At 38.8% G+C, this 12,210-nt stretch overlaps 1 protein-coding gene across 2 annotated transcripts in view; it reads left to right on the top strand.

Annotated features, from left to right (window-relative positions):
* Positions 1-227: 227 nt before the first annotated feature.
* The window catches only part of LOC310716116 (UPF0524 protein C3orf70 homolog A), a 26,538-nt gene continuing 14,555 nt past the window's right edge, over positions 228-12,210 (top strand). Inside the window, exons 1-2 of one of the 2 annotated variants that reach the window (XM_083522993.1) lie at positions 270-816; positions 893-1,155. In XM_083522993.1, the coding sequence (XP_083379119.1) occupies positions 981-1,155 (175 nt within the window). In that variant the 5' untranslated portion in view covers positions 270-816; positions 893-980. Of the gene's footprint in view, positions 1,156-12,210 lie in introns of both variants that reach the window. The other variant, XM_083522992.1, reaches the window with a different exon arrangement.

The following is a 12,210-nucleotide window of genomic DNA, read 5'->3' as shown; positions in this document are numbered from 1 at the left end:
TATCTATCTATCTATCTATCTATCTATCTATCTATCTATCTATCTATCTATCTATCTATCTATCTATCTATCTATCAATCAGTGCTTTAGACTATCTATCTATCTATCTATCTATCTATCTATCTATCTATCTATCTATCTATCTATCTATCTATCTGTCTGTCTGTCTGTCTGTCTGTCTGTCTGTCTGTCTGTGCTTTAGACTATCTATCATAGCATGATATTTTAGATCACTGGAGACAGAAAGAGAGAGAGAGGGAGGGGAAGACAGAGCGAGAGAGAGAGAGAGAGAGAGAGAGAGAGGGCGAGAGAGAAGAGCGCGTGCATTGTGCGATACAGTCGGTGGTTCTCGTAGCGCGTGCAAAAGTGTTCAAGCACAGAGAGAGAGAGTGAGAGGGAGAGAGAGAGAGAGAGAGAGAGAGAGAGAGAGAGAGAGAGAGACGGGGTACTTCGCCGGTAACCGGACACTCTGATTCTCAGTGCTCGGGTTCAGTAGAAAGTTGAGGGAGAACACGAGCGCGAGCGCAAGCAGGAACCCCAGCAGGCGGAGTAACAGAGGAGCGGAAAAGGAGGAACGGGGACGATTCTGCTTTTCTGTTTTCCGACATTCTCAGTTCCACATCAGCGGCCGCCATCGTTACCGGGTGGATTAGTAACAGCTGCTTGGGAGTGACGTTCAATAAAAAAAAGGCATGTAAATGTTTATTATATATAATAACAGTTATAGTGCGAAGAGACCGGGAGCGCGCGTGCGTACGGGATGTTTCGCTTCACAAAGCCCCATTAGGAGTTACTTTGGATATTTTTTATATATATGTAAGTATATATATTTAAAAAAAACCTCCACGGAATTCTAGCCTGCATTTGGACTTTTTTTTTTTCGCACCCGTAGCGCCGTAAGAAGCGTTCCTCGGAGCGCATGCGTTCTCGAGGACCGGGACTGTGATCGTCGGAGGCCGCCGCCTGGCGCGCGGGGCGAGATGGCCGCGTCGGGAGGAGCGAAGAGCGGCAAGCTGGACGAGGCGCAGGCTCTGGCGCGGAGCTGCGCGGGGAGACCCGACTTCCTGCCGTGCGACGGGCTCTCCATCTGCGCCACGCACAGCCACGGCAAGTGCTTCAAGCTGCACTGGTGCTGCCACCTGGGCTGGTGCCACTGTAAGTTATTACACACCGGCTCTCCACCCGAAATACACCTCAACTCACAACTAATACTCATCCAAAAACACCTTGCCTTTCAGCAAGAAAGGAAGCGTTGCATCACTGTTCTTATCCTGGAGACACCTTTCAACCTCAGCGAGCTCTTCCAGGCTTCATCTCAATACCATGTTTATGTAGTGCACTTGTTAAAACACACCAATGCTTCTTGCATCTCATTCCAGATTGAATCCCACGTTTGACATTTATCATAACCCCATTCTTACGAAAGGCTGCTCGATTTTGGAGCGTAGATGTCGGGATTTGTGATTTTATTTTTTTTTTACCAGATACAATAGCTCAAGGTCAGGCACTGATGTCAGGTGAGAAGGGATGGGGTTTAGTCAATGTTCCATTTCATTCCAGAGGTCATGCGGGATCAGGATATACAATTTCCTATACTCCAGACTTTTCAGTTCATGGAACATTGCCATGCAGGAACAGGCTCCAGCGACAGGAAGTGATCTCAGGGAAAGGGATCCTATATATTTGTGCACCTCTAGCTTTTTGGTACAGCTTGGGAAAGAACCACACATATGAGTTAGATCAGGGGTCTCCAATCTTTTCCAGAAAGGGCCAGTGTGGGTGCAAGTTTTCAACCAAGCAAGTCCACACCAGATTCTACCTGTTCAAATCTAATGATCTTGATTTTCAATGACTATCAGGTGTGACCATTGATTGGTTGGAATGAAAACCTGCACCCACACTAGCCCTTTGTGGAAAAGATTGGAGACCCCTGGGTTAGATGGTCGGACATGTGGGTGTCATTTGGATGTCCAGAGATTGGTCGACATGACGACATAGTGGGGAGTGTGGCTTCTTTACAGTTCTGAAGTCTTTGTTCGCACTCTTTTCGCAAGTTCTCCCATGTCAACGTGGGTTTCTTAGGGTTTTCCAGTATCCTATCACTCAACATGCTAACAAAGATTTACACTGCTGATTCAAGAAACATGTGCACTAGAAGATTATTGTATGATTTAGCACATGCAAAAAATGCATGCTTGGACCAGAAACCACAATGTAATGTTCACGTTTTTAAAAATAAGATACATTTAGCATGGCCCCATTTCTTCAATAGTCATTCTTCGATGTTGTCGTATAATGTACATCTTTGTAATGCAAATGTTTTTCTGAACATCCTTGGATTTGTACCTACGTAATCAGCGCTTCACTTCCTGTTCGTCCTTCTATTAAACACTGTTGTACCTACGCTAGCAAAAATCCCCAAGTGTCAACCTCCGACTTCTCACAAGAATAACACGAATACCACACGAATCAAAACCCGAACTGATATACACGTCACAGATCTTATGGTATAAAAGTATTGACTATTTTCCAGATGAAGTTTAATTTGAATACATGTAAAGGAAATCGTTTTTCATCTCTTTCATCATGATGTTCACCTCTACAGCAAAAACCAGGGTTTGATAAATTTAATTGAATAGAAATTGTATTCTGATTGAGTTTGTTGCTATGCGATGAAAGTATTGTTATTGTTGCCAAATTGCCAAAAACATCACTTAAATTATTATTATTCCAAGCTACAGATGGCAGCGATGACTGTCAGAGGATTACAGTGGATCCTTGGCAAACAGATTTCATTCTACCCATCGCAAATCTTGTCGAAATCCTTTTTCTGTTTTTCGACATCCCCCTTCTAAACCGTTGAGGATTCATTTCAAATAAGCCGTAATATGTTTTCCATCCAAACAACAAATTAGTTCATGATGAAATAATTAATGAGTCATGATGCTGGTAATTGCTTACTGATTGCTGTTTTGCTAGGAGGACATTTCTCATCTAATCAATACAAGCAGGCTCATCTGAAGCCAATCAGATGCTTAATAAGCACGATGGAATCAGCATGGGATAGTTACAGAGGTGTTTCCTACTGGTAATGAATAGGTAATAAAACAGAGAGATAAGGTGCCTATAGCTTGACAGGCTCTCGTTAGGGCTGACAGTGACTGCTCTCGCTGTTCAAGATAAGTTTTTTTTTTTTACAGATCGTGTTATAGACACTTTGTCAAACTGTTTAAAAAATGAGACGAGTCTGATAAAAAAGACTGTTTGAAAATGCATTAGGAAACATTGGCCTTTAAAAAAAAAGAAAGATTAACCGTCTAATGATTAGGTGAGTCTGACCATTTGAATGATTCCCACCCAGGGTACTATCCCCAGGGTCTTGGGTGACCTTCTTCTTTTGGCTTCTCCCATTAGGGGTCGCCACAGCGGGTCATCCGTCTCCATACCCCCCTGTCCTCTACATCTGCCTCTTTCACACCAACTACCTGCATGTCTTCCTTTACCACATCCATAAACCTCCTCCTTGGTCTTCTTCTTTTTTTCCTTCTTCCTGGTAGCTCCATCCTCAGCATTCTCCTACTGATATACCCCATGTCCCTCCTCTGTACATGTCCAAACCATCTCAATCTCGCTTCCCTCACCTTGTCTCCAAAACGTCCTACATGCACTGTCCCTTTAATAAACTCATTTCTAATCCAAAAATGACTGACAGGAGATGCTTCCAAACATAAGCAAGCATTTCTGGACTGAATATCAGTTTTCTATATGGGTTTTCATAGCAATTCAATAAACCTTTGTTAAAACCATGGTTTACACCATTGGTTATAATTTTTTTTTTTTTTGCATATTTAATGTATTTTTAGGGAACAAAAAAATTATGTTTTAACTTTAACCTTTTCATGTTTTTTATTTCAATATATTTTATTTTCAGGGCGTTACATATCCGTCCACTGTAGTCAACTCTTGTGACTAGCATTCAATTTAGTTCAATTCATTTTTTATCCAATTGGCACATTTTACAATCAATATTATCTCAAAGCAGATTTACAGAGATAAAGCCGTTATAAAGTTGTATAAAAGATTTTAATATCTATAAGTTATTTGCTTATAACTGTATTCCTGATGAGCGAGCCAGTGGCGACTGTGGCAAAGAAAAACTCCCTGAGACGGCATGGGGAAAAAACCCTTGAGAGGAACCAGACTCAATAGGGAACCCGTCCTTATCTGGGTTGCACTGAATGTCAACATGGTATCATGTGATTTTGTATTCTTTAGCACAGTTTTAACATAGCGTACCTCAGTTTCAGTTTTGTATCCTCGAATTTTGTGAAATTCTACAATCAATCAGCTATAGTTAATACCTGCAATTTAGCCACGTAGCCATAGCATACTGTAGATACAATACACTTTATATTAAGTGGTTTTCGACTCATTAAGTGGAAAAAAATTGATAAAGCCACATGCCAAAGGAATCCAGAAAACACTCATCGTTCAGTGCACAGTAGTAATTGTTCCCAAGGTTACTTGAGGTTAGTTGAGCTTACAGACTGGAAGTAGAGATCATGGGATTAAACTCATTTGGCGGAAATGAGGAAAAGCAGAAGGATGTTCTGTTTGTGAGATCTAGCTGTTAATTCTCACAGTTCTCAAGGGAAATGTCTAACAAATATGTTAAACTTCATTCAACAAACAGGAATGAATATGGTCAGGACTAAACCCCAAAAGTCTGATTCGGGCATGATCTAACTGCTCTAACACCCCATATCACTGCATCTTGATCTCATTTCTTAGTACACAGTGTCCTGTTCCCTTTTTCGGATTCTGCATGATCGCACGTAAGTCTTTAAAGAGTTGTTCAAGCTTTCATCAGCCAAGCACATGAGTGCTGGCGATCTCCGTAACGGGACTGAAATCCACCAGGTGAAATGACCTCTTGAGCTGTTTTGAACTCATTTTTACAAACATGTGACACGATCGAGATTTGATTACACTCAGGAAGGCGGTGTGAGGATCACAACCCATCTGCTTTCGAAACAACAAGCTTCTGTTAAACGGTGTCAGTCACCAAGGGGAACACGGGTTATGTGACGTGGAGAGAGGAAGCAGATTCTCAGATTGTTGTCAGTAGTAAACATCTTTTAGTGTATATGTGTGTGTGTGTGTGTGTGTGTGTGTGTGTGTGTGTGTGTGTGTGTGTGTGTGTGTTTGCTACAGAGAGAATGACTGAGTCGGATGTGTAAATACTAATATGGAGATGCAGAATCCTCGGGGGGAGTGGCACTGAAAAATCGGTCCACGCTGAAGTTTTTTTTCTGCGGCGTAACAGTCCTCATTGGCGCTGATGCTTTAATGAGAAGTTAAGACAGTGTTCCTGCAGTAAAGCACCTAATTTACTCCCATGCAGACTGTTTCTGCTCTCACCCCATGTGCTGCCATTACTCCTACACTTATTACTCTGAGGAGTGGCAGTTAAATAGTGTAGGAAACAGGCTAATCTCTCTCTCTCTCTCTCTCTCTCTCTCTCTCTCTCTCTCTCTCTCTCTCTCTCTCTCTCTCTCTCTCTCTCTCTCTTTTTCCCGTTTCACTCAGTCACACGACCAATTAAAAACCACAAGGTATAGAGTAGAGTTAAGTGAATTCCAACCAGCCTTGAAGTTGATTATTTTCCACTGACGTCTTAATTCTCTTCTATCACAGCATCATAATTGTTAATTTAATAAAGTCATTAATTCAAGCGATTCACTTGATTAAATTTATTCGAAAGAATTGATGGCAGCTATAACACGTTATACTTTTAATCATTTCGATTGAATTAGCATGACGTGAACGCAGCAAGCAAAATGTTTTACAGATGATTTCTCTTCCGCTTTCCATACATCCATATTCAAGTGTATACAGAGTATTTTAGTTTTAGATTTAAGACTTAGCTTTTTCAACCTAGCTAGACTGCCTAGTTATGTTAGTAAATTATCTTGACTAAAAGGAGTGTAACAGCTTTAAACACACACATTTAACGTATCCAGCTAACTAGCTGAATCTTTTAGTAAGTAGCAAGTAAGTAAGCTACGAAGTAAAGCGTTATTAAGCTAGCGAGTGTTGTGTTTCTCTTCAGGTATTAAATTCACCTTGAGTTTTTTTGTAAAACGCCTCCTCTGCAATTTCTCTTAAGCTAGATAATAAGTCTGCTAATGTTATAACACCACCATTACATTTTCATTATATTCAACACTACCATATACATATACATTATTACATTACCATATCATTGAAGACTTGAGGACAGGAGTAGCTTGCTTTGTTTTTTGATTGATTGCTTGGCCAGAGGAATTCCAATATGAACATTTTTGTTCTGAGGATCCATTTATTAGCAAAAGTGTTTTTGAGACACCCTTCAGTTTCTTTTCAGGACTCAGAAGATCAGCGTTGGATACGAGCACCTGAAGTATCTACAGTAGCTAACTCTTGATAAGTGCTGATAGTTGATAGTTTAAAGGTTTTTCTCTTTCTCGTTATTCTTCTTCAGTTTTGCAGTCAATTTCTATCCAGTTATTTTCTTATTGCGTTTATTAAATTCTTCTGTCCTACATAACCTCACTGTCTGTTTGACGTGAATCCTTAATATGGCAGAAACTAGCAGAAGCCAACTCAGTTGATTCAACAAAGGCCATTTTCTCACTTTCTCTATAGACTTTCTCATTGCGTTTTAATACTCCACACCTACGCTGGCGTTAAGATGCTTTCATTCTGTTTTAATATTTCATCAAGTTATAATGCAAGAACGCTGCCTCTGTCTGTGACTCACTGTCTCAAAGCCACCGCTTTCACCGGCGTTTGCTTTTCTCAGTCAATTCCGAGTGAAAGGAAGTTACACAATGCATTGCAGGAAGTTTCAAATGACCCTGAAGACCCTCAACCTGGTCATTGTTTTTGGGTTTTTTTTCTTTCACATTAAAGAACAGAGAATAGAGTGCATTTAAAATAATGAGCATGTTTTTGTCTTCATGGTTTCTTTTTAAAATGATATTTCGTCAGATTGCAATGCCTTGTGGATTAAGCTGCACTGATGTTGACTCTATCCTCCAAAGCCTCATAAAAGAAACTCCACCGGAACTAATAAAGTATCGGACTAGCCCTTAAGATGGCTAGAGCGATTTGCCCCAAGGGGAAACGATGATGGGAAGCAGTTCAGGCTATGCTTAAAACACTACAGGAGTGCAGCCTTGAAAAACACATTAGCTGCACATTTTTTCAAATGTCTTGGCTCTAACTTACCTGATTCAGCTCATTAAAGCATTGGTAATCAGCCAGTGAACCACTTATGTGCCAGGACTCGAAATGGGAATCGCTGAATGATAGTCTTTGTATCAGCATGACTTTATTACATACCAGAATCAGTAGACACCAGTCACACAGGCTGAACATCTCGGTTGAAGCCTGGGCATTAATAGCTACACCATTTGTTTTTCAAAAGCGAATAACACAAATGAACATGGCATCTGGCATATTCAACGTGAATATTTTTGTTCACTTTATATTAAAATTTAGTTTATTACAAAAATGCCATAAAATAAAAATAAAAATAAATAAACTATTCCGTGCATCTTGACACACATCAATGTTTTTCCTCGCTGAAGCTGTTTCCACATTTACAGTTCCTAACCAAAGTCAAATTTAAGAACCACGAGGATGGATTTGGTTTGTATTAAAAACAGTCTGATACAGGGGCTTAATTTGCCTACAGTTTACCATGATCAGTTTTCGCATTCAAGCATCCATCAGTGAACAGTTGGTAACCACAACAATGATGAAAAATAATGAATGGACATTCAGTGTCCCCCAGATGAGTATTGGTTCCCTTCTGAGTCTGTTTAAGGTTAATTTGACTCATTGCATGGCCCACACTTTAAGCAAGGTGATGTCACAATGAAGTCATGCCTTATATTACATGTTTTACCAATCACTGTCATGTTGATGTTAATTAAAGGCAACTTTTATCCTTGGGTACTTGTTTGTGCCTTACGTCAGAACACGTCAGATGTGAGAAAATGTTCAAATCTATTATAGTCTATTATAATGCAGCATGTCTTGAAGGAGTAAAAGTCACATCTGTGCATCGAACTGTCAACAGAGATACAGATAATGGCATAACAATGGATAGATCATTGGTTATGTTACACACCGTGTATTGAACACCTCCTACACTCGGTTTATCTTGTCCCAGTATTAGTCCTAGAGTTTAAAAGGAGTTTAAAAATCACACCATGGGTAAAAATGCTGTTAGTTAAGTGGTTAGTGTCTGCTTTATTACCTTGGATTAAACCAGCAGTGGCTACAGCAGCAACTGAGTATTAGTCTAGTGGAAAGTATAATAAATTGACATTTGGGGTTACCCAGATGAGGATGGGTTCTCTTCTGAGTCCGTTTTCTTTTAAGGTTTCTTCCTAATGCAATCTCAGCGAGGTAATACTTGCCTTTGGCTTGCTCATTAGGGATAAACCTATAGGGACTAATTTATGAATTTATTAAATTTATATTTGTTATCTAATTATTTCTGTAAAAATGTCCAATGAATTATTTATATTAGGTTTTTATTGTACTTTTTTTATCGTATAATGTTTTGTCTAGATGGGTTTCTGATTCGCTGGTGAAATACAGTTATACTGTGTAAGTAAATTTGGACAGTAAATTATGTAATTGTGATTATGTAATAGTTTTCTGTACACTATGCTAGTTGTAAACTCTTCTTATCCTACGGGAATTTAAATTTAGCTGGTGCAAGAAGACATTTATCATTTTATTGTCAGATTGTAACATAAAAATATGTTTTTTGGGTTTTTTTTTTTTTTTGCTATTGCTATTCTGGACTGTTCAGGCAATGTTGTGCTTTAAAATACAGCAGACTATAGTAGGATGAAGGATATGCTAATGAACTCCAGGTGTAGCAGGAGAAAGAATGCTCCAGCTAGAAGAAATGAAAAACGACCAACACACAGCTCTGACACCGTTACTGAAACTCGCCTCTGTGGCAACATTTTAACATTTGTATCTCACAATAACTTGAATCTGGTGTTAAAAAGAAAAGTTTAACATGAACCTCGGATTCGGAAGGTCCACTTATGTAAAAATTGTGGTAACTGCATGTGTATTACTGTCCATTTAACATCGTTAGCTTGTGGAATGTTAGATTAAAAAACATTGCACAGTGAACTGCAGAAAGTTCAGATTTCAATAGTACACCCTTGTTTTTCTCTTGCAACCTTCTTCTATGTGTCGTTTCACAAAGGACAGCATGTTCTATCACAAAAAAACAACAGCAAAACGTTTAACCCAGGACACTCAGGTGAAGCCTTTGGTACCTGATCTTCTAGTGCACTCAGAATAGGAAAAAGAAAAATCTTTTATCCTTTTTCATTTCCACACATAACCATGCACTTGACTTTTTCACACTGCGTTAAACATTTCGAACGTACTGTAATTGCAAGAACGGGTCAACTTTTTCACTTGTTTGTTTGTAAGATAAAAGTGGCTTTTATTTGTTCCCTTCCCATTCAATACCGTGTATTTTTTTCTCTCTAGTTTTTCCTGGCTCACACTTTCAGCAAGGTGAAGTCCCAATGAAGTCATTCCTTATATGACATGTTTTACTAATCTACCACCGTCATGTTGACACCAGTTCAAGGTTGAAGCAGATGAATTTATACTTTTAACCTTGAATACTTGTTTTTGCATTATGAGCTTGAAAAAACACATTTCTCAGATGTGAGAAAATGTTCAGTTCAGTTGACTGTGTCATTTATAATGCAGTAAACAATGTGGGCGAACCTGACAGAGTTGACGTTGAGAACATTTAACAGACATACTGATACAGACATAATAATGGATAAAATACTGCTTATGTTACACGTTGTGTATTGAAAATTTCTACTTGAACAGGACTACACTTTCTACACTCTGCAGAACTAATTTCTGTTTATCTTTACTCAGTAGAGTCTAAAGGGGCTTCAAAATCTTATTTTGTTAGGTAAGTGGTTAATGTCTGCTCTATTACCTTGTAATAAACAGCAGTGGCTACAGCAGCAACGGAGTATTACTGTTCTGGAAAGTTCTCCCGGTGATGCGCATGGAGGCCAAATACCATTGACTGTATTGTCATGGTCAGTGAAACTAAATAAACACACGCATACACATACGCTCACACTTAAAGTGGTCCCGCTACTGCTCAGCAAGTCCCATCTAAATGCTCTGATAAATTGAAACTAGCACATATTCAGGCACTGCTTGTTTTTTAGCTGTTTTTGAAAAATGCACTGTATTGAGTCCCCCCCAAATCAATTCCATTAGATTTGTAAATCTTGTGTATATCATTACACCCCTAATTTTCCATCCTATCCTCCGTTTCTCTCTAAAATAGTTTTTATCCTTACTCGAGGCATTATTTGCTCAACTGTTCGTCACTATTTTGTACTTATTGCCCAAATAAGCTTCATTTATCCGCTTTACCCACTTCTTCCTGCAGAAGCATCAGTTTTTATTAATATTGACAACGTCCGAGATCCAAGGTCAGAGTAGGGGAAAGAAAAGACGATTCTTATAATAGCTCACCGTCAGGAGCTGAGCCGCTACAGCTAAGTGGTTCTGCCTCATAGAGCTGACAGGATGTTTATCCGACCGCTGCTGTCATCACTTTGTAAAAATGACATATAGGCACTAATATCACACTACAGTTCCGAAGGTGTGCAGCCGACAGGGGAAAACAGGTTCAGATCACAATTTAACAGTCATATCCTGAAGCCTGAAGCCTTGGGTATTTTTTTTTCCCCATTAGCATCTTTCTTTTACATTTACACTCACGGCATTTAGCAGACGACCTTATTCAGAGCGACGTACAAAAGTGCTTTTAAGTATTTATCAATGCATATATTAACACTGGTTCAGTGGGTTGTAAACTTAGGATATAATTAGCCTAAACTCTACATTTACCATATTTATACTTATTATAATAATAATAATAATAATAAGTCAATCAAGTCTTCTCAAGGCTCTTTACTTAAGAAACAAAATCATATTCTGACAAATTATAGAATATAAGCAGTGATGGATGAAGTACACAAACCATGTACTATGTAGACACAGTAGGTAAAATATTACTCCAGTAAAAGTACAAAAGTATTTGCCTTTAAATGCACTAGTATCCAAAGTACTAGGATATATTATGGCTATGATGCACTATTATTATTTTTATCACAAGACTCTTTGCTTAATCAACTAAGTTTATGTGAAAAGACTCTGTTACTCTCAGCACAACAATCTATTAACCGAATGATATTATTGAGTCAAACACTGATATCTAATAAAATTATAACGAGCCCACAACCTTGTTTTCGATTACTTCCAAAAAATTGCGCAAATACGGCCTCAGGTGTTGTGGCGAGTTCAAGTCAGGAGTTTCTTCCATCATTTATTCGTTTAAATGTTCTGCTCGCTGCTAAACTGACGCCGAACTGTATGTTGGTGATCAGTAGATACCACCAAGCACCAATCAAAACAAGTTCAAACAGAACGCACTCTACCCTGATTGTGTTTTTTCTATCCACTCATAAATAAAAAGGAACGACTGATTTCACAAAATGTAGTTGAGTAAAAAAGTAGGATATTTGACTTGGAAATGTCGTGACAAAGTAAAAGTCTCCCAAAATGGAAATACTTCAGTAAAGAACAGATACACGATAAAGCTACAGTAACTAATTAGTTATGAAACGCTAACCTCAAATATAAGATGTATGATAAATATGTTTAAGAAACCTTTAAAAAAAAGAACTGAGAAGATTTAATGATGTTACATTTTTAGGTCAATGCAGAGCTTTACGTGTCAGCATGTATTTGTAGCTGTCTCAAGAGTTTCGGATCATCCTGGGACATGCTTGTATTGTTGACATTTAAATAAGCTTTGCTACAAAGCTACTAAACACTTACCTAGTCGCCAATCACAGCTCACAGTGGAGGAAGTCTTTTACTTTTGGGCTGCAACTGAGCCAAAAAATCCATTCAGCCCAACATCCTGCGTAATACAGTGTAGTAAAAGAGAATAGGAAAGTCTCCGCTACAGGCAGAAGCCATCTACAGCCACAGTTTTTTAACATCTGAAAAATTAACAGCTCTCTTAGAGCTAAAAAATGGAATCCATTGCTTTGGATGTAAGTCTAATCTCTA

This window comes from Silurus aristotelis (genome assembly GCF_946808225.1).
Source record: "Silurus aristotelis genome assembly, chromosome: 20".
In the NCBI taxonomy this organism is placed as follows: Eukaryota; Metazoa; Chordata; class Actinopteri; order Siluriformes; family Siluridae; genus Silurus; species Silurus aristotelis.
Note: the sequence above shows the minus strand (reverse complement) of the source record. Positions and strands in the feature narration are given on the sequence as shown.